The sequence below is a fragment of the Danio rerio genome, chromosome 23 (genome assembly GCF_052040795.2).
Source record: "Danio rerio strain M-AB ecotype USA chromosome 23, GRCz13ab, whole genome shotgun sequence".
NCBI lineage: Eukaryota > Metazoa > Chordata > Actinopteri > Cypriniformes > Danionidae > Danio > Danio rerio.
Window position 1 is genome coordinate 9494471 of NC_141043.1, and position 22000 is coordinate 9516470.

Sequence of the window (22000 nt, forward strand, 5' to 3'; positions counted from 1 at the left end):
CACTTCACTATATTAGACTGTTAATTAACATGAGTAAACAATGCATGTACAGAATTTATCACAGTTCAACATCTGCTAATGCATTTATAAAATCCAACGCTGTGCTTTGTATATGCACTTAAAATAAACAATGAACTATTTTCATTGTACTGTAAAAGAATAATTAATACTGATAGTTAAATACCTTAATTGTGTCGTATTGTATAGTGTTATTAATATTTTTTATATTATTAATAACAATGTGTTATCTATTTCATTTACATTACTTTCCTGATATTCAGTTTTACCAAGTGTATGTGTTTGAGTGAGATGCCGTGCAGATGATTTCCATGCGATAAAATTGAATATTTTGATCAGCAATGACTAAAAGAACACACAAAAACTCTCAGCTTATAAATAATGCAAGCACATTTCTCTAAGTAATTAGTTAATGTGTCTATTTTGTAGTATTTTTATTTTACTTGAATAATAAAAAATGGTTGTATTTTTTCCCTATGTGCTAGTGTGTAGTACTGTCTAACAAGACACTTTTAGTAGAAAAATAACAACAACGTTGCTCCTCCGTCCGGTAGAGGTCACGGTGAGTTTAAACACTGCGCGCCTCTTTCGCTCTTTTAGAGCAAAAGTGTGTAACTGTACTGTGGGCGACATGCGCTTCTTCCACTAGGGGGCGTTTGGCGGTCCAGAACGATATGATACTAAAGATTTTGACAATTTTTTCACGTGTATAGTAAACATTTAATATTTTTTTTAAAGAAACTTAGTTTAAATATATAAAAGTGCTGTATTCTGTACGTAATTATTACACATTCACTTACCTAAACATTTATTTGGCATTCGTTTGAATTGCATTAAATCATGTTTAGTATATAAGCAAATTATTTGTGCTTTATTTTTGTATCTTTTAATAAATCTGTATTTAACTAAATTATTTAATCCCGTTTAGATTATATTTTACGTTTATTACAAATTTACGTTTGTAGAATTGTTTTATTTTCATAGACCCACTTAATTTGATTTATTTATTTTTTACTTTAATTGACAATAGAAGAACATAAAATCAAAATCCAGGAGATCACATACAGATCTTTAAAAGGGTCAATAATATACAGTAACAAGAAAAGCCCTAATCACATATTCATACAAATAACATAAGGCGGAAAGAAAAACATAGTATTAACAACTATAAATACTAATAATATTAAAATTACTAAATCAAACAAAAAATAAACAAGTGAAATTATAATGACACTTAACAAGCAGGAAAGATACTAAAATTGAGAATCTCTTTTAAACTTATTACATCTATATAATATTTCAGGAATCTTGAGTTTTTTTTTATTCTTAATAAGATGGGGTGCCTTTAGGAGTGAGTTAAATTCTATTCTAAAATGAAAATGGATGGATAGCTATTTGCGAATTTCTGTTTGTGAATGAAAAAATTGCCAGATAAAGTAATATAAAAATATAATGTTTTCCAGGGGTTTGTCTTTTGGGTATTATGATTTAAAAAAATCAATGTATTTGAGACTAAAGCAAGTCACAGCATTGGCAGAATCAAATATGTCAGAACCTAGGAGTACAAAAAGTCCCCTGTGCCCCTTTATGAAATACAATTGGACGTTAAAAGTAGTCGTAACAAAAAAATAGGTCTCAAAAAAAGCTCTGACACTTTATATTGTTGTTTACGTTGCTGTACACCGCTATTTCTCTTTACAAAATATAATTAAAAAGTGAATGTAAAAATTTATTTAGTAGTCACTTACCAACCTCCAGTAACAAGCCCCGCCCATTTCAGACTTCACGTTTCACGTTGTTTCCATTCCAGCCGCCCGCATCATTTCTACGCGTCAATGGCTGTCCTTGTGCAGACGCTGAGGATCTGTAATCCACGCGTGGAGGAATGAATGATCTTACACTGCATGCACGTGTGTTTTAATTACTTGTTTGATTCAGTTAAAGGCTGCGTTTGCTGTAGACTCGGAAATGATTTGATCTTGAATCGACCTCACACAAGATAATCTCAAACCTGGGCAGACCTGCAGTCTGACAGCACTCAAGTGCATCTCTGTTTCTTTGTAAATATATTGCCATATGTGGATTTCTGCAGAATCCAAAACTTACTTCGTTTCTCCTTCAGTCGTCAGAGCAAGGTTTTTCTAGCTCAGAATAACACTTTCTAACTGCGTTTTTTGTTAGCGCGACTCGCTCTGCTCGTCCTTTTTCAAACTGAATTGAACTGAACTGAACCGAATCGCTTCTGAATCACTGAAACACAACAGTCGGCTGCTCCACTTCCAGATTCAAATCCGTATCTAGTCTGAATTCGTCTTTTGGTCGTTATTTCGGACTCAAATGCACACAGCGTCTGCAAGGGAGTGAAACTCCCACACGGAAGTGACTTACACACGTTAGGCCAGTGATTAGTCTGTGTTGTTTTAGGAGGCTTTATTATTTGCGGCCATTGACATATTAGTTATTAAAATGATCCCTGAAAAGGCACCAGGAGGGGACGTGTTACATGCGCCAGGAGACTTGAAGAAAGAAGCGCACATCCCCAGCTTCGAGAAGTACAAAGAGCTCTACATCAAATCAGTCGAGTCTCCTGAAGGTGAGTATCGTGTTTTAGACTGTTGTTATCAGGATTAATAGGATTTGGGGTGTCTCGGAGCCTTATGCCCTTGGTAGACAGCAGTTAAATATGTCTAGGGTGCTTTATTTTTAAGTTAGGGTTATGTGTATTGTTTGAATGAATGTTAAAATAGTCCCTACATTGTTACTTTCAATCACTAAAGCTTAATTTAGCTCTTTGTGTATATTAATGCATCAAAATAAAGTAAAATCTTGTGTTTATAAAAAATAATTTGTGTACATGGAGTTTGGGTGTTTCCCAGTGATGGGTTGCAGATGGAAGGGCATCCACTGCGTAAAACATATGCTGGATAAGATAGAGGTAAAGTTGGCTTTATATTCGCATATATATTTTAATATCGCATTATTTTATATTTGTTCATTTAGCAGTCACTTTATTGTTTACCTAAATATTCGATCGAAATTAACATGCAAGTTTGGCTTTTAAACAACATTAACACTATCTGATTCGCTGTTAACAATGCTGTACTTTAATGGTCATTTGCTGCTAATATGATTTCCCTGTTTAGAATTTGCTAAAAATATTTTTCTGATATTATATTATTAAAGAGAATGTCTGAATATCCGAATATAAAACCAACTTTACCTCTGTCTGGATGAGTTGGCGGTTCATTTCGCTGTGGCGACCTCTGATTAATAAAGGAACTAAGCCGAAAAAAAAAATGAATGAATGAATTTGTCTATAAAATAGTGTGCACAAAGTCAGCATATATTCTTTATATTAGTATGTTTTATGTTTAACCTTTTTCTAAAAGCATGTGACAAAATATATAAATGTTTTATCTTGAACACTTATTGAAAAAAACTATGATTATACAAACACAAACTTCACTACATAATGTGAGGTTATAATAAGGCTGTGTCTCAGAGCCTTATGCCCTTGGTAGACAGCAGTTAAATATGTCTAGGGTGCTTTATTTTTAAGTTAGGGTTATGTGTATTGTTTGAATGAATGTTAAAATAGTCCCTACATTGTTACTTTCAATCACTAAAGCTTAATTTAGCTCTTTGTGTATATTAATGCATCAAAATAAAGTAAATTCTTGCGTTTATTAAAAATAATTTGTGTATATAGAGTTTGGGTGTTTCCCAGTGATGGGTTGCAGCTGGAAGGGCATCCACTGCGTAAAACATATGCTGGATAAGATAGAGGTAAAGTTGGCTTTATATTCGCATATATATTTTAATATCGCATTATTTTATATTTGTTCATTTAGCAGTCACTTTATTGTTTACCTAAATATTCGATCGGAATTAGCATGCAAGTTTGGCTTTTAAACAACATTAACACTATCTGATTCGCTGTTAACAATGCTGTACTTTAATGGTCATTTGCTGCTAATATAATTTCCCTGTTTAGAATTTGCTAAAAATATTTTTTCTGATATTATATTATTAAAGAGAATGTCTGAATATCCGAATATAAAACCAACTTTACCTCTGTCTGGATGAGTTGGCGGTTCACTCCGCTGTGGCGACCCCTGATTAATAAAGGAACTAAACCGAAAAAAAAGTGAATGAAGGAATTTGTCTATGAAATAGTGTGCACAAAGTCAGCATATATTCTTTATATTAGTATGTTTTATGTTTAACCTTTTTCTATGAAAAGCATGTGACAAATTATATAAATGTTTTATCTTGAACACTTATTGAAAAAAACTATGATTATACAAACACAAACTTCACTACATAATGTGAGGATATAACATTAGGCTGTGTCTCTGAGTCTTGTGCCCTTGGTGGACAGAAGTTTAAGAGATCTATGGTGCTTTATATTTAATTGGGGCTAGTTGTATTGTTTGAATGAATGTAATGAATGTCACTAGACAGTTACACTGTAAAACCTCATTTGAACACTTATTGAAAAAAAATTATGATTATTCAAACACAAACTTCACTACATAATGTGAGGATATAACATAAGGCTGTGTCTCAGAGCCTTATGCCCTTGGTAGACAGCAGTTAAATATGTCTAGGGTGCTTTATTTTTAAGTTAGGGTTATGTGTATTGTTTGAATGAATGTTAAAATAGTCCCTACATTGTTACTTTCAATCACTAAAGCTTAATTTAGCTCTTTGTGTATATTAATGCATCAAAATAAAGTAAATTCTTGCGTTTATTAAAAATAATTTGTGTATATAGAGTTTGGGTGTTTCCCAGTGATGGGTTGCAGCTGGAAGGGCATCCACTGCGTAAAACATATGCTGGATAAGATAGAGGTAAAGTTGGCTTTATATTCGCAAACATACTTTAATATCGCATTATTTTATATTCGTTCATTTAGCAGTCACTATATTGTTTACCTAAATATTCGATCGGAATTAGCATGCAAGTATGGCTTTTAAACAACATTAACACTATCTGATTCGCTGTTAACAATGCTGTACTTTAATGGTCATTTGCTGCTAATATGATTTCCCTGTTTAGAATTTGCTAAAAATATTTTTCTGATATTATATTATTAAAGAGAATGTCTGAATATCCGAATATAAAACCAACTTTACCTCTATCTGGATGAGTTGGCGGTTCACTCCTCTGTGGCGACCCCTGATTAATAAAGGAACTAAGCCGAAAAAAAAATGAATGAATGAATTTGTCTATAGAATAGTGTGCACAAAGTCAGCATATATTCTTTATATTAGTATGTTTTATGTTTAACCTTTTTCTATGAAAAGCATGTGACAAATTATATAAATGTTTTATCTTGAACACTTATTGAAAAAAACTATGATTATACAAACACAAACTTCACTACATAATGTGAGGATATAACATAAGGCTGTCTCTGAGTCTTGTGCCCTTGGTGGACAGAAGTTTAAGAGATCTATGGTGCTTTATATTTAATTGGGGCTAGTTGTATTGTTTGAATGAATGTAGTGAATGTCACTAGACTGTTACACTGTAAAACCTCATTTGAAAAAAGTTTTGAAGTCAGTGTTGAAGGTAATGATTTAATCAAATACCTCATCACTTCTACTTAAATAGAGTAAGTTCACAGTACTCATATCGAGTAGTTTTAAACTCAAATGGTTTGTAGCAATCGGTTTCTTCAAATAGTTTAAGTTGCCTTGACTTATTGAGCTTTACAGCACTCAGTTGGTTTGAGTTCTCTTCATTTATTGTGCTTTATTGTGCTTAAATTGCTTTTACTTGAATGGATTAAGTTCACAGTACTCATTAGGATTAGTTTTTGAACTTAAATGGTTTGTTGCGATTGGTTTCCTCAAATGGTTTGAGTTACCTTAACTTTTTGGGTTTTACAGTGTATGTTTAATCAGCGAAGCTTAGTTTAGCCTTTCATTTATATTTAATGCATACACAAAAAAAAAAAAAGGTGTTTTACTGAAAATAATTTGTGTATAGAGTCCGCACATATCCTTTATATTTTTTTGTTTTATGTTTAACCTTTTCTCTGAAAACCATGTGACAAAATACAGTAATGTTTTATGCTGAATTGTTAAAAAAACCTATAATGATACAAATACATGCTTAACTACATAATTACATGTAAGGATATAACATAAGGCTGTCTGTCTGAGTCTTATGCCCTAGGTAGACATGATGCTTTATTTTTTAAGTTAGGGTTTAGGTGTATTGTTTGAGTGAATGTAATGCAGTCACTACATTGTTTAATCAGTAAAGCTTAATTTAACCTTTTGTTTATATTTAATGCATGAAAATAAGTTAAAAAAAAATTTATGAAAAAGTAAAGTTTGTGTTTATTGAAAATAAATTGTATACACTAGTACACACAAGTCAGCATATATAATTAAATACACCCCATTTTGAAAATGACTTTGTATCCATTTTGTTGCACTTAAACAAAACATATTTATTAAACAGATATATTTATTAAAATAATATTTTAGTCACCAAACATATTTAGAACTTAACAGATAAATAAGTAAATTCAAGCTAAATATTGTTAAAAGGAATTACAACCTACAAAGTTTCCACTAAATTTTTAAATTTTTTTGCTTCTTTAGATTTTTTTCGCACTTTTTTTTTTTAAATTTGTTTTTAATATTATTCTTTTTTCTTTTTTTTTTCTTTTAATATTTGGCAGGGACGGTGTACATTAATAAGCATTTCTGCAAATGTACCAGAATTAGCCAGTGGGCTGTTTTTCATCTGTTGTCCCTGGACAACCTAAAAAAAAACAATACAATAATTATACAATCGATCAAACATGGTTAAAACGTACTAAAATATACATAGTTGTGTAGATGTTAATATAAAATGAATATTTACAAATTAAACTAAAACACCAACATATAGTTGTTTTAGTAGTTTTGAGACCATTGTTTTGTTAAAAAAGCTTCAGATTTGGCTTCAGTACTGACTAATCTAATGTACAGTATATTCACAATATAATATTGTATATCTTCTAGGGTTGTCCCGATACCAGTAATTAATTTTAAGATACTATACCAGCTGAAGTATCACAATACTAAGTAGTACTGCAATACGGTAATTCATAACTCAAATTATATAGAAAATAGTCAGAAATACTATATTTTATGTAATAAGCCTACTTAAATGTATTTCATAATTGCCTTAAGGAAAAAAAAGTATTATTTTCCCCTCACTTAACCTAAACCTTATTCATCCTTTCTGTTATTTTGTAGATTTGACCAACAAAAAAAAATACATTAAAATAAAGATACAAATTATGCAAAAGGAAATTTGTTACAAAAAGAGCATTTTTCCAACATTTTTCCTGTTCCTCTTTTTGGATTTTCATCTATTTTTTTCTCAGTCTTATAAGGTAACAGTTCAAAGTTTCACTTTGTGAGTCGTTTTTTTGTAAATAAGATTGTCGCAGTTGTTGTAGATAAATACTAAATCATATTAACAGGAACAGAACTAAACCGATTCAAACTGAAGCATCAGAAAACGTGCAATAGTTTACCATAAAAGGCGCAAATTCTACATAGTTTTGCAACCTTAAAGGACTCTGCAGACCATTAAAATAAAATGTTTTATTGTTGCACAAGCGTGTGAGCATTTTAGTGACTTTTCCACATGCATCAATACCTATTGTAGATAACCCATTTATGACGATGATGCCATTTACAAACTACAGTGGCACCGCCAATATTTTGGTGTCATAGTATTGCGAGACTACCATAGTACCAGTAAACCGTGCAACCTTAATAGCTTCCTATTAAAAATATGATTAAATTAAATGATAGATTTGTGAGGGGTGTACTTACATATACTAAGCACTGTATTTTGTCTTTTATGGTTTGCCTTTTTTATGAAAGTCATGTGAAGAAATCATGAATGTTTTATCTTAAACACTATTTTTATTATAATAATATAAATACAAACATAAATACATAATTACTGTAACTGTTCAAGAGAAAACATTTTTTTTCAGATGAATTTCATAGAAAAGGCAAAACATAAAAATATAAAGGACGTATGCTGACATTGTGTGAAACTAAAATAAAATATTAAATTCATTTTTAGCCCACCTGCACTAAGAGAAAGTTAATATTATATTATTTCTGTTGTTTTCACTTGTTTCTAAATAATTATCATGTGTTTTATTTTTTTATAAACAATACCCTTAACAAGTAAATATATCTATTCATTATTTTCTTTATGCTCTATCTACAAATCCACTGTGCATTAATGTTATTGATATTTTAATCTCATTGTGTTTAGAGTTCTGGGCAGATGTCGCCAAAGACTTTTTCTGGAAGACGAAATACACCGGCAAGTTCCTGGACTACAACTTTGACGTGACCAAGGGTGAGATTTACATCAAGTGCATGGAAGGCGCCACAACCAACATCTGCTATAATGTGTTGGACCGCAACGTCCACGAGAGGAAACTGGGTGACCGAGTCGCTTTCTACTGGTTAGTATTTGTGAACATGTGGTTGACATGCTTTGTTTTACACAGAAGTCATGCATGTACTATTTTAAGAATGGTCATTTCAGTGTTTTGATATTTATGGTGTCTATTTTTAGTCATTGTTGTCATCCAAAACAACATACAGTAAGCACACTTAAAGGAGTAGGTCAACCAAAAATGAAAATTCAGTCATCGTTCCAAACCTGTTTGAGTTCCTTTCTTCTGTTGTACACATAAATGTTTGCAGCGGGTAACCATTGACTTCAATAGTAGCCTACTTGTTTTTTCTACTAGTATTATGGATGTTAATGGCTAAAAGTTTCTAAAATTCGTGGAGAAAAAAAAAGTCACAAGGTTTGGAATCACTTGATGGTAATTAAATAGTTATTACATTTTTATTGTGAGGTGAAAATTAAGTCATCATTTGAAACGCTGCTTTCTGCAGCGCCACTTGAGCTCCAATGAGGGGGAGCTTGAGCTCTCGCTCCTCCTTCTGTAAGCTGTTTTAATGCGTACACCTACCTCACCCCTAACCCCAACCCCCAGTGGCATCACTTGTGTAAAGGCCGATTTATACTTCTGCGTCAAACACCGGCGTATGCTACGGCGCTGACGCATAGCCCATCGCCATGGCCTTCGCCGTCACTGACGTGCACCTCTCAAAAATTGTAACTACACGTCGCAACAACGCGTAGCGCAAGCTCTGTGATTGGTCGGCTTACTAGCGCCGGCGAGTCTGGGCGGGACCGAGAGCCGCGCGAATGGCGCAAGCGATTGTTTACAAGTGTGGAGTCCCGTGAAGGAGCTCCGGATGGAAAGTTTTGTTCTGTGTTTACCTCATGCTTAAAGTTGTTGCACGTCCACCGGTTCCTGCCTCAAAATGAGCGAGTTTGAGTCACTTGTACATCCAGGAAGTGTTCAGAATAGCAAAACAGAAGCGAAGAAACTCGACACAGAGGAACATTTACACCTCACTGCCCACTAGCGTTTCGGAAGTGTTAATGCAGACCAACGGAGACAGCGCGCAGAAGTATAAATGCACAGCCACGCGCGTTGCCTGCACCGTGAATTGCGCCGGTCACTTGACGCAGAAGTATAAACCAGGCTTAAGAAGTACAGCAAGGAGGAGCTGGAGCCCAAGTGGCTCTACAGTGAGTACCACTTGCATCATTTATTCACCATGGTGGTGTTCAGATACTTTTTGCTCTTCTTTCTTTTTTAAATAACAAAAGCAGAATTGTAATTTGCACATATCCATGTTGAGTAAACACAGACAAGCTTTTAGCTTTTAAAAAAAGATGCAACCCATGTCCCACATTATCGAGGGTTTGCAGAAAATAAATAAATTAAATAATAACCATGGCCTTTGGACACAATTCTATGATCATAAGACTCTATTAGCTGCACAATTCAGTCTGACTTTCCTCATCAAAACAGCTTATTTGAGAACGAGAAGTCAAGGTAATTAGTAACATGACACTGTACAATCCACTTTCGTACTTGTCTGAGGTAAATTAATATATTTTGTTTATCTTATAACCCTTTATCGAACAAAGAACTATGTATGGTACCTTCACTGACATTGATTCCAAAGTAATTTTATTTTTAGATCTCTTGTAATAACCCCCAGGAGCACACCAGGTTTTTTTTAGTGAGTATTCACACAAGTGGCCTATAGGGATGTCAAACTGTCAAAAGGCTGCAGCCCTGCACAGTTTAGTTCCAACCCTGCTTCAACACACTTACTGGTCGGTTTTAAACAAGCCTAAGAGACTTAATTAGTTTGATTAGGTGTGTTTAATTAGGGTTGGAACTAAACTGTGCTGGGCTGCGGACCTCCAGGAATTGAGTTTGACATCCTTGCTATAAAGGGTTAATATATAAACCGCTGTTTTCACTTTTACTTGACAACCAGAGCTTCAGTTCTGACTTCTGAGATTTTTAAATAACTGAAGAAACAGAACATTTCTTATATAATAACTAGATAAACTAAAGTGTACTGAATGATAATTAGTATTACATTAGAGGTGTATAAAGGTCACTTTTTTTTCTTGTTTATTGTTATTATTTAATTTCTTATGTATTTTCATTTAATACAATTCCTGGCTTGTAATATCTATTTCTCAGTTAAAATAGGCAATACATTTTGGTGCATTAGAACAAAACCAGTTTATTAAACAGATGTATTTCTTAAAATAATATTTTAGTCACCAAACATATTTAGAAATTGAAAGATAATACAATTAAATTCAAGCAAAATATTGCAAAAATAAATACAACACACAAAATTTCATCAAATGTTTCTTTTTTTTTTTTTGCTTCTCGATCTTTTTTTCCTCTTTTTTTTTTTTTTTTTTTTTTACAAAATTTGTATTTAATATTTTTCTATAACATAAATTTAGGTGTACTGGTTTTTGGACTGTTCTCGTAAGTTTTTTTTTTTTTTTTTGTTAAATAAGCTCCAGATCCGGCTTCAGTACTGACTAATCCAATATATATGCACAAATATAATATTGTACAGCTTCCTATTAAAAATATGAACTTTAAAGATAGATTTGTGAGGGGTCTACTCAAATATGCTGAGCTCTGTATGCTGGCTTTGTTCTGTAAATAAATGAATAATCACAAAAAAAAAAAAAAAAACTCCACTGATACACTTTTGAGATTTCTAGCCATTATGTTAATAATCATGATTTATAAAAATGCTGTTTTTTTCAGGTAGAAACAGTTAACTGTGGTGCTAAAAGAGTTTCAAATCATTCATTATATTCACTGAAATTTATCATATACCCTGACTTCCCACAGATCATGGAATTTTTTAACTATCTCAGAATTTTAAAAGGTATATTCCAGACATTTGAATTTCAGGGAATTTTATATATACATTTCTCTCCAAGTCATGGAATATCAGAGTCAGAGAATTTTGTTTGTTGCTTTAAATTGTAGATTCCATTTATCAAAATGTTAATTCTCCATACTGTATCATGTTTTTATCAAATATCACCCATTTTGCTTATTGTTAAAGTTGTTTCCGGCAATATTTTATTCAGTTGGCCGTCACCTCATGTCAAATGCAGTCACCAAGCTGTACCTATTGTTATCTAAGGCAAACACACCAGGAAAATGTACATTTAAAAACCTTTGGCTACAAAATGAATCTGTGTTAGAGTTGGGGCTCTTGCTTCTCATCATTTCCTCTCAAACTTTGCGGTAAATTATCAAATATTTGTCTTATGATGGCTTTTAAATTAATGAAAAACTATTTCAAGCTTAGACAATAATTAATATTAAGTAAAACACAACAGAACTTGGTTATACCATTCACTAAAAGTCAAGGAAATTCAGGTTTTTAGTCAATGAAATTTGACATTTGGCTCAGAGTGGGAACTGTCTATATCCCACTACACTTAGAAAATAGGACACATGGAACCATTCTGTGATGCATTTGCATATATTTTGATAAAAGATTAAGGCAGGTACTGTACACCACATAAATGTGAGCAGGTAATTGTTTTAATTTCTCCTTTTTTGGTCTGAATAATAAAAAATGGGTGCATACTGATAAAACAACAGAAGGTAAAGAAAAATAATAGCTCAGACTTGATTTTTAAATGAACTATTACTATAATGTCTTTTAAAGTAGGGTGATAGCTCATCTCAGCTCAGCCCCATTTTTCAAGCTTCAGTCGGCCCAGTTCTAAAACCACTAGGTTAAACCATCCTTGCGTTAAGGTTAGGACCTGGATATTCGGCCACAAACCTACATAGACTTGCTGACAGGCAGGGGTGAGTTACAGCAAAACAACTGGGATAAATTTAGGCTCTCTCAAGCTATTTTAGTCGATCATAGAAGCTTGAACCACTCAGAATGAGATGTATCTTTAGTGTTGCTTTTTTATAGAGCTCATTTGTTCAAGCACAATGCAGTGAATCCCTTTTACTGTACTGGATGCTTTCACAAATTTTTTTGGCAATCACTGTTCATTAGCAGTCAGATCTATTGAAGTTAGCATTATAGACGCAACAACACATTTCATGGAGCAGTTGCTCAATCTCGACTTTTAGCAATGGCAGTTTGGCAATTGTAAATTTTTCAATTGTTTCTTTGTTACGACATTATTCATTACAGGATTTAGTGTGAAAAGCGTGAATCCCTTTAGCTGTAGTGGTGTTTTGCTAGCTTTTGTTTCTGTGTCAGAATGCAGCTCTATTTTTAGATCAGCTGCTGAGTCTGGCATACAAAGTCGAGGAAAAATAAAAAGTTACACGTTAACCTGTAGAGGACTTTTAAGGTAACCTCTTACACCAAACAGTGTTATTTGAGGTTTAGAATGAGTGAAGCATGTAATCAAAAAGTGTAGAATTTGATGATGCAGGGGAATCTGAAAATGTATTTTACCAACTTATTCTACGCCTCGAGTTCAAACATAATCATAACATCAGTACTCAATGGTCATTATATATTATCATTATGGCTGTAAATTAATAAAAAGTAGGTTTGGCTCATAAAAATTGTTTGTTTGTTTTTGAAATAAGTCTTGTTAGGGCTGGGTGATTTGGCCTAAAATCTAAATCTCAATTAATTGTACATTTTTTGTTTACGTTTTTTTTTTTTCTTTAATGAATTTTTTAAATTAAAACCCATGTCCCACAATCTCTAGGGTTTACATAAAATAAAAAAAAAATATTAATTTATAACCATGGCCTTTGTACACAATTCTATGATCATAAGACTCTATTAGCTGCACAATTCAGTCTGACTTGCCTCGTCAAAACAACTTATTTGAGAACGAGAAGTCAAGGTAATTAGTAACATGACACTGCACAATCCACTTTCGTACTTGTCTAAGGGAAATTAATATGTGTTTATCTTATAACCCTTTAATGAACAAAGAACTATGCTTGGCTCATTGACATTGATATCTCCTGCAATAACCCCCAGGAGCACTTCAGGGTTTTTTTAATGAGTATTTACACAAGTGGCCTATAAAAGGTTAATGCATAAACTGCTATTTTCACTTTAACTTGACAACAAGAGCTTCAGAGTATACACAGTAATGAGTACAACATAGACAGTATACAGTATTTTAAGAGAAAAAGTAAGAATAGAAAAGAAAAATAAATAAAAATGATAAGAATTTTTTTTTTTTAAACAGCAGTGTGGTCTAGTTCAACACAATATTACAATATCATGGTGTGTACAATTAAGGGTACATAGTACATTACTCCTGAGCCGCCACACACTCCAACACTGGTTACCTTTCGCAGAAACCTACGATCTCTCTCACCCAATAGACTATCCACCATTGTTTCAGACTCTCTTCCTCCATCTTGCAAACTCTCTGCACTTGATTCGAACAGTGCCACTGATACACTCTGCTCCACACTAGCATCATGTCTAGACCAATTATGTCCTCTTGCATCCAGGCCAGCCCGTGCCAGTCCTCCTGCACCCTGGCTCTCGGATGCTCTCCGTGAGCATCGCTCAAAACTTCGAGCTGCAGAAAGAATTTGGCTGTAAACTAAAAATCCTGCACAGCTCTTAACATACCAAACTCTTCTGTCCTCTTTCTCAGCTGAGGTTACTTCGGCAAAGCAGACATATTACCGTCTGAAAATCAACAATGCCACTAATCCTCGCCTACTTTTTAAAACATTTTCCTCCCTCCTCTATCCTCCTCCTCCACCCGCATCCTCCACACTTACTACTGATGACTTTGCTACATTCTTTTGCACCAAAACTGCAAAAATCAGTGCTCAATTTGCTGCACCTACAACAAACACGCAAGGTACACCACCAACACCACACACACTCACCTCTTTTTCTCAGCTCTCTGAGTCTAAGGTGTCCAAACTGGTGCTATCTAGCCATGCAACCACCTGTCCACTCGATCCCATTCCCTCTCATCTCTTGCAAGCCATCTCTCCTGCAGTCATACCAACACTGACTCACATAATTAACACATCTCTTGACTCTGGTTTATTCCCCACTTCATTTAAGCAGGCTAGGGTAACCCCACTGCTAAAGAAACCCAACCTGGACCATACGCTACTTGAAAACTACAGACCAGTATCCCTGCTTCCATTCATGGCCAAGATTCTGGAGAAAGTAGTGTTCAATCAAGTCCTGGACTTTCTTACTCAAAACAATCTCATGGACAACAAGCAATCCGGCTTTAAGAAAGGCCACTCAACTGAGACTGCCCTGCTCTCGGTCGTGGAGGATCTCAGACTGGCTAAAGCAGACTCTAAATCAGGGGTCTCAAACTCGCGGCCCGCAGGCCATTTGCGGCCCTCAGTGCAATATTTTGTGGCCCGCGCCGACCGCTGTACTCTGACAGAATCAGCGGAGCGGGGAGAGAGAGCGCTCCCCGCTCCGCTGATTCTATCCGTACACAGCGCGCTTGTCACTCAACGCGCGTTGTCGCGCGGGCTCTGATCAGGGGTGTTATCGCGCGCCTACTGTAGGGCGGGACCAAGGGTGTGTCGCGTCGCGGGGGCACTTTTAATCATTTTGGAAGGGCACATTCTATGCAAAACTAAAAGGGCATGTGCTCTGCACAGGTTGAGCCCTATGTGTGCACGTGCCTGCCCTGCATCTTATATATATTGATATTATAGGTAGATAAAACTGGTACAGACTGATGTGACTGGAGTGGGGTGGGGGTGTTTTATTTATACATGTATACGCCTTTTTTTTTTAGGTGAGGGAATGGAAGTTTTGAGTGAGTTCCCCCACTTTTTTCCCTAGGACTTCAATAAGTCAAAGTACAGGTCTAGATTTAATGATGATCATCTTCAAGCCATACTGAGGGTCTCAACTGCTTCCGCTCTAAAGCCAAATGTGGTTCAGATTTGTGAGAAGAAGCGCTCTCAAGTCTCTGGCAGCAAGGAGTAGGCAAAAGATGCCATGTTCAGAAGAACTGTTCATAATCTTTACTCAATGTTCTATTAATGTTCAGGACACTTCATGTTCAGAAGAAATAATTAAAACTGTTAATAATGACATTTGAGGACTTTTTTTTTGTGAAATCCCTTACCCAGACTTTGCCTCCTGCGGCCCCCAGGTAAATTGAGTTTGAGACCCCTGCTCTAAATCATCAGTCCTCAATTTGCTGGACTTGTCAGCTGCTTTTGACACTGTCAACCACCAGATCCTGCTATCTACGCTCGAGTCACTGGGCGTTGCGGGCACTGTTATACAATGGTTCAGATCTTACCTCACTGACAGATCATTCAGGGTGTCTTGGAGGGGTGAGGTGTCCAACCTACAGCATCTAAACACTGGGGTACCTCAAGGCTCTGTTCTTGGGCCACTTCTCTTCTCCATCTACACATCATCTCTAGGACCAGTCATCCAGAGACATGGATTCTCCTACCACTGCTATGCTGATGATACCCAGCTATACCTCTCTTTTCATCCTGATGATCCCTCGGTTCCAGCTCGCATTTCAGCCTGCCTGTTGGATATTTCACACTGGATGAAAGATCATCATCTTCAGCTGAACCTCGCAAAAACGGAAATGCTTGTAGTTTCTGCCAACTCTACTCTACACCATAACTTTTCAATCCAGATGGATGGAGCAACCATTACTGCATCCAAAATGGTGAAAAGCCTTGGAGTAACGATTGATGACCAACTAAACTTCTCTGACCACATCTCTAGAACTGCTCGATCGTGCAGATTCACACTCTATAACATCAGAAAGATCCGACCCTTCTTATCTGAACATGCAGCTCAACTCCTTGTTCAAGCTCTTGTTCTCTCCAAACTGGATTACTGTAACTCTCTACTAGCTGGGCTTCCAGCTAACTCTATCAAGCCTCTTCAACTGCTCCAGAATGCAGCAGCACGAGTGGTCTTTAATGAACCTAAACGAGCACATGTCACTCCGCTGCTACTCCGTTTGCACTGGCTGCCAGTTGCTGCTCGCATCAAATTCAAAGCTCTGATGTTTGCCTACAAAGTGACTTCTGGCCTTGCTCCTTCTTATCTGCTCTCGCTTCTGCAGATCTATGTGCCCTCCAGAAACTTGCGTTCTGTGAATGAACGTCGCCTCGTGGTTCCATCCCAAAGGGGGAAGAAATCACTTTCGCGAACGCTCACGCTCAATCTGCCCAGTTGGTGGAATAAACTCCCTAACTGCATCAGAACAGCAGAGTCACTCGCTACTTTCAAGAAACGACTAAAAACTCAACTATTTAGTCTCCACTACACTTCCTAATCTGTAATTGCCTCTCTGAATATCACACTAACTGTACAAAAAAAAAATATATATATACTAATACTACTAATACTCCCCTTCTTAGACTTTACAGACCTGAAACTTGCTTATAGCACTTATTCATTGTTGCTCTTGGTTGTGTAAATTGCTTCCTTGTCCTCATTTGTAAGTCGCTTTGGATAAAAGCGTCTGCTAAATGACTAAATGTAAAATGTAAAACATAGTAGGTTTATGGCCAGACGGAATCTGCAGACATTTTTTGCTATATCTGCTGAGAATTTTGGTAAAAATCTGCGGATTTCGGTGGAATTATTTTGGGAGTATAACTAGTTATAATTAGATAACTAAAACTTTAATATGTGAAAAAAAAAAAAAACTTTAACTTTTAATGTTTAAAATGCAAATCCAATTAGATCCACTTTATTTGGTAAACAAAGCAAGTCTCTCATATGATATATCTACTAAAAGACAGAAAATATTACTATAAAAACGGCATTGTATATAAATCAGATGAACATTTTCATATTAGTCAATAATATTGGTGTAATTAATTTTAAAAAACTGAGTAAATATAGATTTACACACATTTACAAAAGTAAACAAACAGAATTAATGATGGGCTAAAAATCTGCGGAATTCTGCGCACGCAGATTCCGTGTAGGCCTACTTTATAATCAATGCCAAGACAAGTCAAAGGAGTTTCCCACAGCTTCTGAAATGACTTGGATTTTCCTTTTAATATATGTCTAAACTTTTCCTTGACTATGGCTTCTTTAATCAGGATTATCCAGTCCTTGACAAGAGGGAGTTCTGTCCTGACACATTTATTCATAATTTAGTTGTAATTTAAATGTAATTATTTTATTTATTTATTTATTTATTTATTTATTTATTTATTTGCCTTCAGAGTTCACTGGTAAGTTTTGTACAGTAAATATGCTGACATATTACAAGTGAGAGATTTTTGAATGAAGGAAGCAATACTTGATTTTAAAATAATTGAAGGAAACACACACTATCTATGATTCTTTATTAAACATTAACATTGAACAACTGAAATTAAAGCATACATTGCCAGTCATGTGACTCCACACGTGGTAGGGGATGTAATTGAAAAAATGACCTAGAAAATGTAAATTTGTGTGTTCAATTTTTTGTGTATTAATATATTGGTGTACTCAAAAGCTCAGGAAAACAATATTTTGTGTTTTATTTAAATTTGTAGGAAATATTTTTGTTTTTAAGTATAATTTTGTAGCTGCAAGCTGCCCAATGAAAACATGCCTTCAGAAAGTTAACAATTAATTTGGTTTGTCAAGAAGCAGCATTTATTGTGTAGATAAAAACATTCATCATAGCTAGACCTTTACAGAAACTCCCAATAAAATCATTAATGCTGTAAAATAAATCTCTTGTAATGTGTTTGCAGTTTGTTGAAAATGACAACACTTTGAGAGAATGCAAATTTCAATAAGTATTATATAAGAGAAAAGAAAGCATCAGGAATTTGACAACATCTGAAAGTGAACAGCTATGTTTAACTATTGCATAAAAATCAGCCATCTTAACAATGTAAACAGACAAAAATAATTAATTGTCACAACCGATTTGCTTCACTGGCATAGTAACATCAACCTGAAAACATTCAGAACAATCAGGAAACCGAATTAAGTTACTTCAGTGCTTTCTCATTGCTTTTTTAACATTGCTTGATGGCTTACTCATATTTCAGCATCCATACTTAAATCATTACTGATTTTTGTGCAAGAAAACCAAGCATGTCCACTGTTTGGATTCAAATGCATGCTGATATGCATCTACATTTATTAATGTGCTGAAAAGTCTTTCAGATAGTGTGCTAGTGTCAGGCACAGCCGCAAAGAGAGACACTTTTGTATTACAGGTCCCATGAAGTAAAATTTATTTATTTATTTTTTTTTTTTTTAGACGTTGGTATTAGTATTATTCATTTTTAGCATAGCTATAAGATAGTGTGCTTCAAAACAGTGGCAAAATTCACGTTAAAAGATATAAATCTGATATAAATTTTTCAATTTGCAGTTTGTTACTTCACGCCTAAATGGATCAATGGGTTTATTCTGTCACCTCATACTATGATTTCCCATTAAATTAAAAACTGTTTCTTTTCTTCCCCTTACCTCCCAAAGCTAAAGAAGTACACTTTAAAATAATCAATGATATTTTATTTACCCATCTTTAGTGTTTCTTAGACACAGAATGTACAATTAAATCTGTTGACATTGAAATGGCTGCACATTTGTTTGTTTTTTGACTGTTTATATAGCTGAACCTTCTGGTCTGATTCATTCGAGTGGTTAAACGTTTCCTTCAAGTTGTCCTCTCAATTTTCTCAAAATGATATTTTCTTAAGTTTATTAGGGGAAGATGTTAATATTCAATTTGCATTGACCAATTTTCTAGTTTTGAATTTTATATTTATGAATGCAAGAGCCTTAAAACCAAACCCCTTTTTTTTGTTTCCCAAAGGAATTTTAGTTATCCTGTAAATCTTAAAAGTTGGTAAAATCAAAATTTGGATGAAGACAGTTTAGTTCATTGAAAAAATTAAATTAAGAAGACCCGGTAGTGTAAATAATTTATTTATTTATTTATTTATTTATTAATTTATTTATTTATTTATTTATTTATATTTGCTGTGTTTGTATGACTATTCTATGTTTAAAATTGTATATTTTTTATATTTATAATATTTTATATTTATTTGTGCTCTGTTCTGTAAATGTAGATGAAAGTTGTTAATCAAATTTTGCCTTATTGTATTTGTGTTATAATGCAAAAAAAAAAAAAAATATGGTATCCCATCAAATCATAACCAATCAAATTCTTTCTAATATCTGACATGTTTTCATCCACCTATTTTTATGCTCATTTTGGATATGTGCATAAAATATTGGTTAATGGAAACTGCAAGATGGACATAAAATAAAAAATGTGCATAAAAAAAGATATGCGCATAACTAAATAGGATTTTAATTCAATAAGAAAAGATGCGCATAAACTACAATGGAAACACTTTTACCGAACAAATTCCAGTATGCGCATTAAAAGGTCATGTGATTTTGTTATAAATGATGATGCATGTGATGATAACTGTGATGATGGAAATGTGTGTGAATGGACAAACCAGTAGGCCGAGCACACTGTAAAACATCTGAAATGGTGTTTTAGTCATTACAAAACGCCTTACCGTTTTAGTAATAGTGTTATTATATTATTAAATAACTTCAGAATCAGGAGCGTCTGTGCTCCGCGTCTTATGTCTTCAAACGCCACCACGTGTTCACTGCGTGTCAGCATTGCCTTCTGAGCCGTGAGCTATTTATTAAATGAAGAAAAGATTTACGCAGCTTCTACTACTGCAGCAAATTCCGTCTGTTAATAGTTGGCACCAGATAATCAGCAAGTGACTACTTTGTTCTCTTCGACTCATTGGATGGAAAAGCTGCTTTATGTACTTGTCTTTTATGTGATATTTCAGTTTTGCACAAAGTTAATTTACTTAACATAGCTACTGGCATTTCAAAGCTTTTCACTGGACTTTTATATTTCTGATTTATATGCAAATCGCAATATGCAAATATGAGATATTTGGAAAATGTTGAGATATTGTGCAGCCCCAGTAATTATTCAGCCATTTTTAGTAGTATTTAAGCTAAATTATTAGCCAATGCATTCATAAATTATTAGTATTATTATTATTATTATGCAGTGTTTCATCATTGGATTTGAGCTTGATTGGATGTAGTTAATGATCATGATTAATGACCTCACATGGGTATTTTCCTATTTAATAAGACTAATAAATGAACCTTCAGGAACCTCCAAAATAGATTTATATGTGCACTTTAATATCTTTTCTGTCATTTTTGACAAATTTAAAGCATCCTTGTTGATATCAAAGACCTGAACAGCATATAAGAGTAACTCATTGTTTACAGGGAAGGAAATGAACCTGGAGATGAGAAGACTGTTACCTACAGAGAACTGCTTCAGCAAGTCTGCAAGTTTGCCAATGTCCTCAAGTCACAAGGTAAAGTTACGATGTTAAACTGGTTAAGAATAGTTTAACAGTGACCAAACTTTGGGTTAAAGATTTGACACTGATGTTGTGTATTAAGGCAATGTCCTCTTGTTGCTCCTTTGCTCTATTTCTGTCTCTGACTGTTCAGGCGTGAAGAAAGGTGACCGTGTTTCTATTTACATGCCCATGGTTGTGGAGCTGGTGGTGGCCATGTTGGCCTGCGCTCGGATTGGAGCAGTCCACTCTATTGTGGTCAGTTCTTTGCCATTATCTCAGTATTCCCTATACCTGCAATGCTGTATTAAGCAGTCAGGTTTTTATGAAGCGAGTAAAAACGACGTATCTGTACATGTTTTGCAGGATGTGATCTTTATCAGACTACAACATTTGGATTCTGTTCCAGATTTGGCGCTGTTTCAGATATTAAATACACAAGACAATTTTGAACATTTGTGCATCATTTTATTGATTACATTTTTTTTCTGTTCACAATCCAGTTTGCCGGCTTCTCCTCTGAGTCACTGTGCGAAAGGATCATGGACTCTCAATGCTGTCTTCTTATAACAGCTGGTAAGGAAGACATGCCAGAAAAGTCAGACATAATTTACTCAAAGTATAATCTCAGCAGAGCTAATCCCAAAGTTAATCAGCTGAGTTTCAGCTCCTGCAAAAGAGCACTGCATTTTGCTTTGTTCACAAATCTATGGATTTGAAGCCGTGTTAATCGTATTACTATCAAGAGCTATTTAGCTTTCGGCAGCAATTTTTGAGCAGCAGTCAGAAAACTCAGAAAAATCAGAAGGTGAAGTTCAGTATTACGTTCTGGATTACATTTATATATAATATTATACAGTTTTAATCATTACCCCCCCCGACCCACCCGGAATTTATTTATATTTTTTAAATATTTGTCAAATGATATTTACCAGAGCAAGGAATTTTTTCACATTATGTCTGATAATATTTTTCTTTTGGAGAAAGTCTTATTTGTTTTTTTTCAGCTAGAGTAAAAGCAGATTTAATTTTTTTAAAAGCTATTTTAAGGACAAAATAACTTGCCTAATTACCCTAACCTGCCTAGTTAACCTAATCAACCTAGTTAAGCCATTAAATGTCACTTTAAGCTGTATAGAAGTGTCTTGAAAAATATCTAGTCAAATATGATTTACTGTTATCATGGCAAAGAGAAAATG

General features: G+C 34.4%; 1 protein-coding gene across 4 annotated transcripts in view; it reads left to right on the forward strand.

Annotated features, from left to right (window-relative positions):
* Nucleotides 1-1822: 1822 nt before the first annotated feature.
* The window catches only part of acss2 (acyl-CoA synthetase short chain family member 2), a 58932-nt gene continuing 38754 nt past the window's right edge, over nt 1823-22000 (forward strand). For 2 of the 4 annotated variants that reach the window (XM_087305552.1, XM_087305553.1), the window contains exons 1-5: nt 1850-2611; nt 8327-8522; nt 20725-20816; nt 20956-21059; nt 21168-21377. In XM_087305552.1, the coding sequence (XP_087161678.1) occupies nt 21344-21377 (34 nt within the window). In that variant the 5' untranslated portion in view covers nt 1850-2611; nt 8327-8522; nt 20725-20816; nt 20956-21059; nt 21168-21343. Of the gene's footprint in view, nt 2612-8326; nt 8523-20724; nt 20817-20955; nt 21060-21167; nt 21378-22000 lie in introns of all 4 variants that reach the window. The other 2 variants (NM_001328353.1, XM_087305551.1) reach the window with 2 other exon arrangements.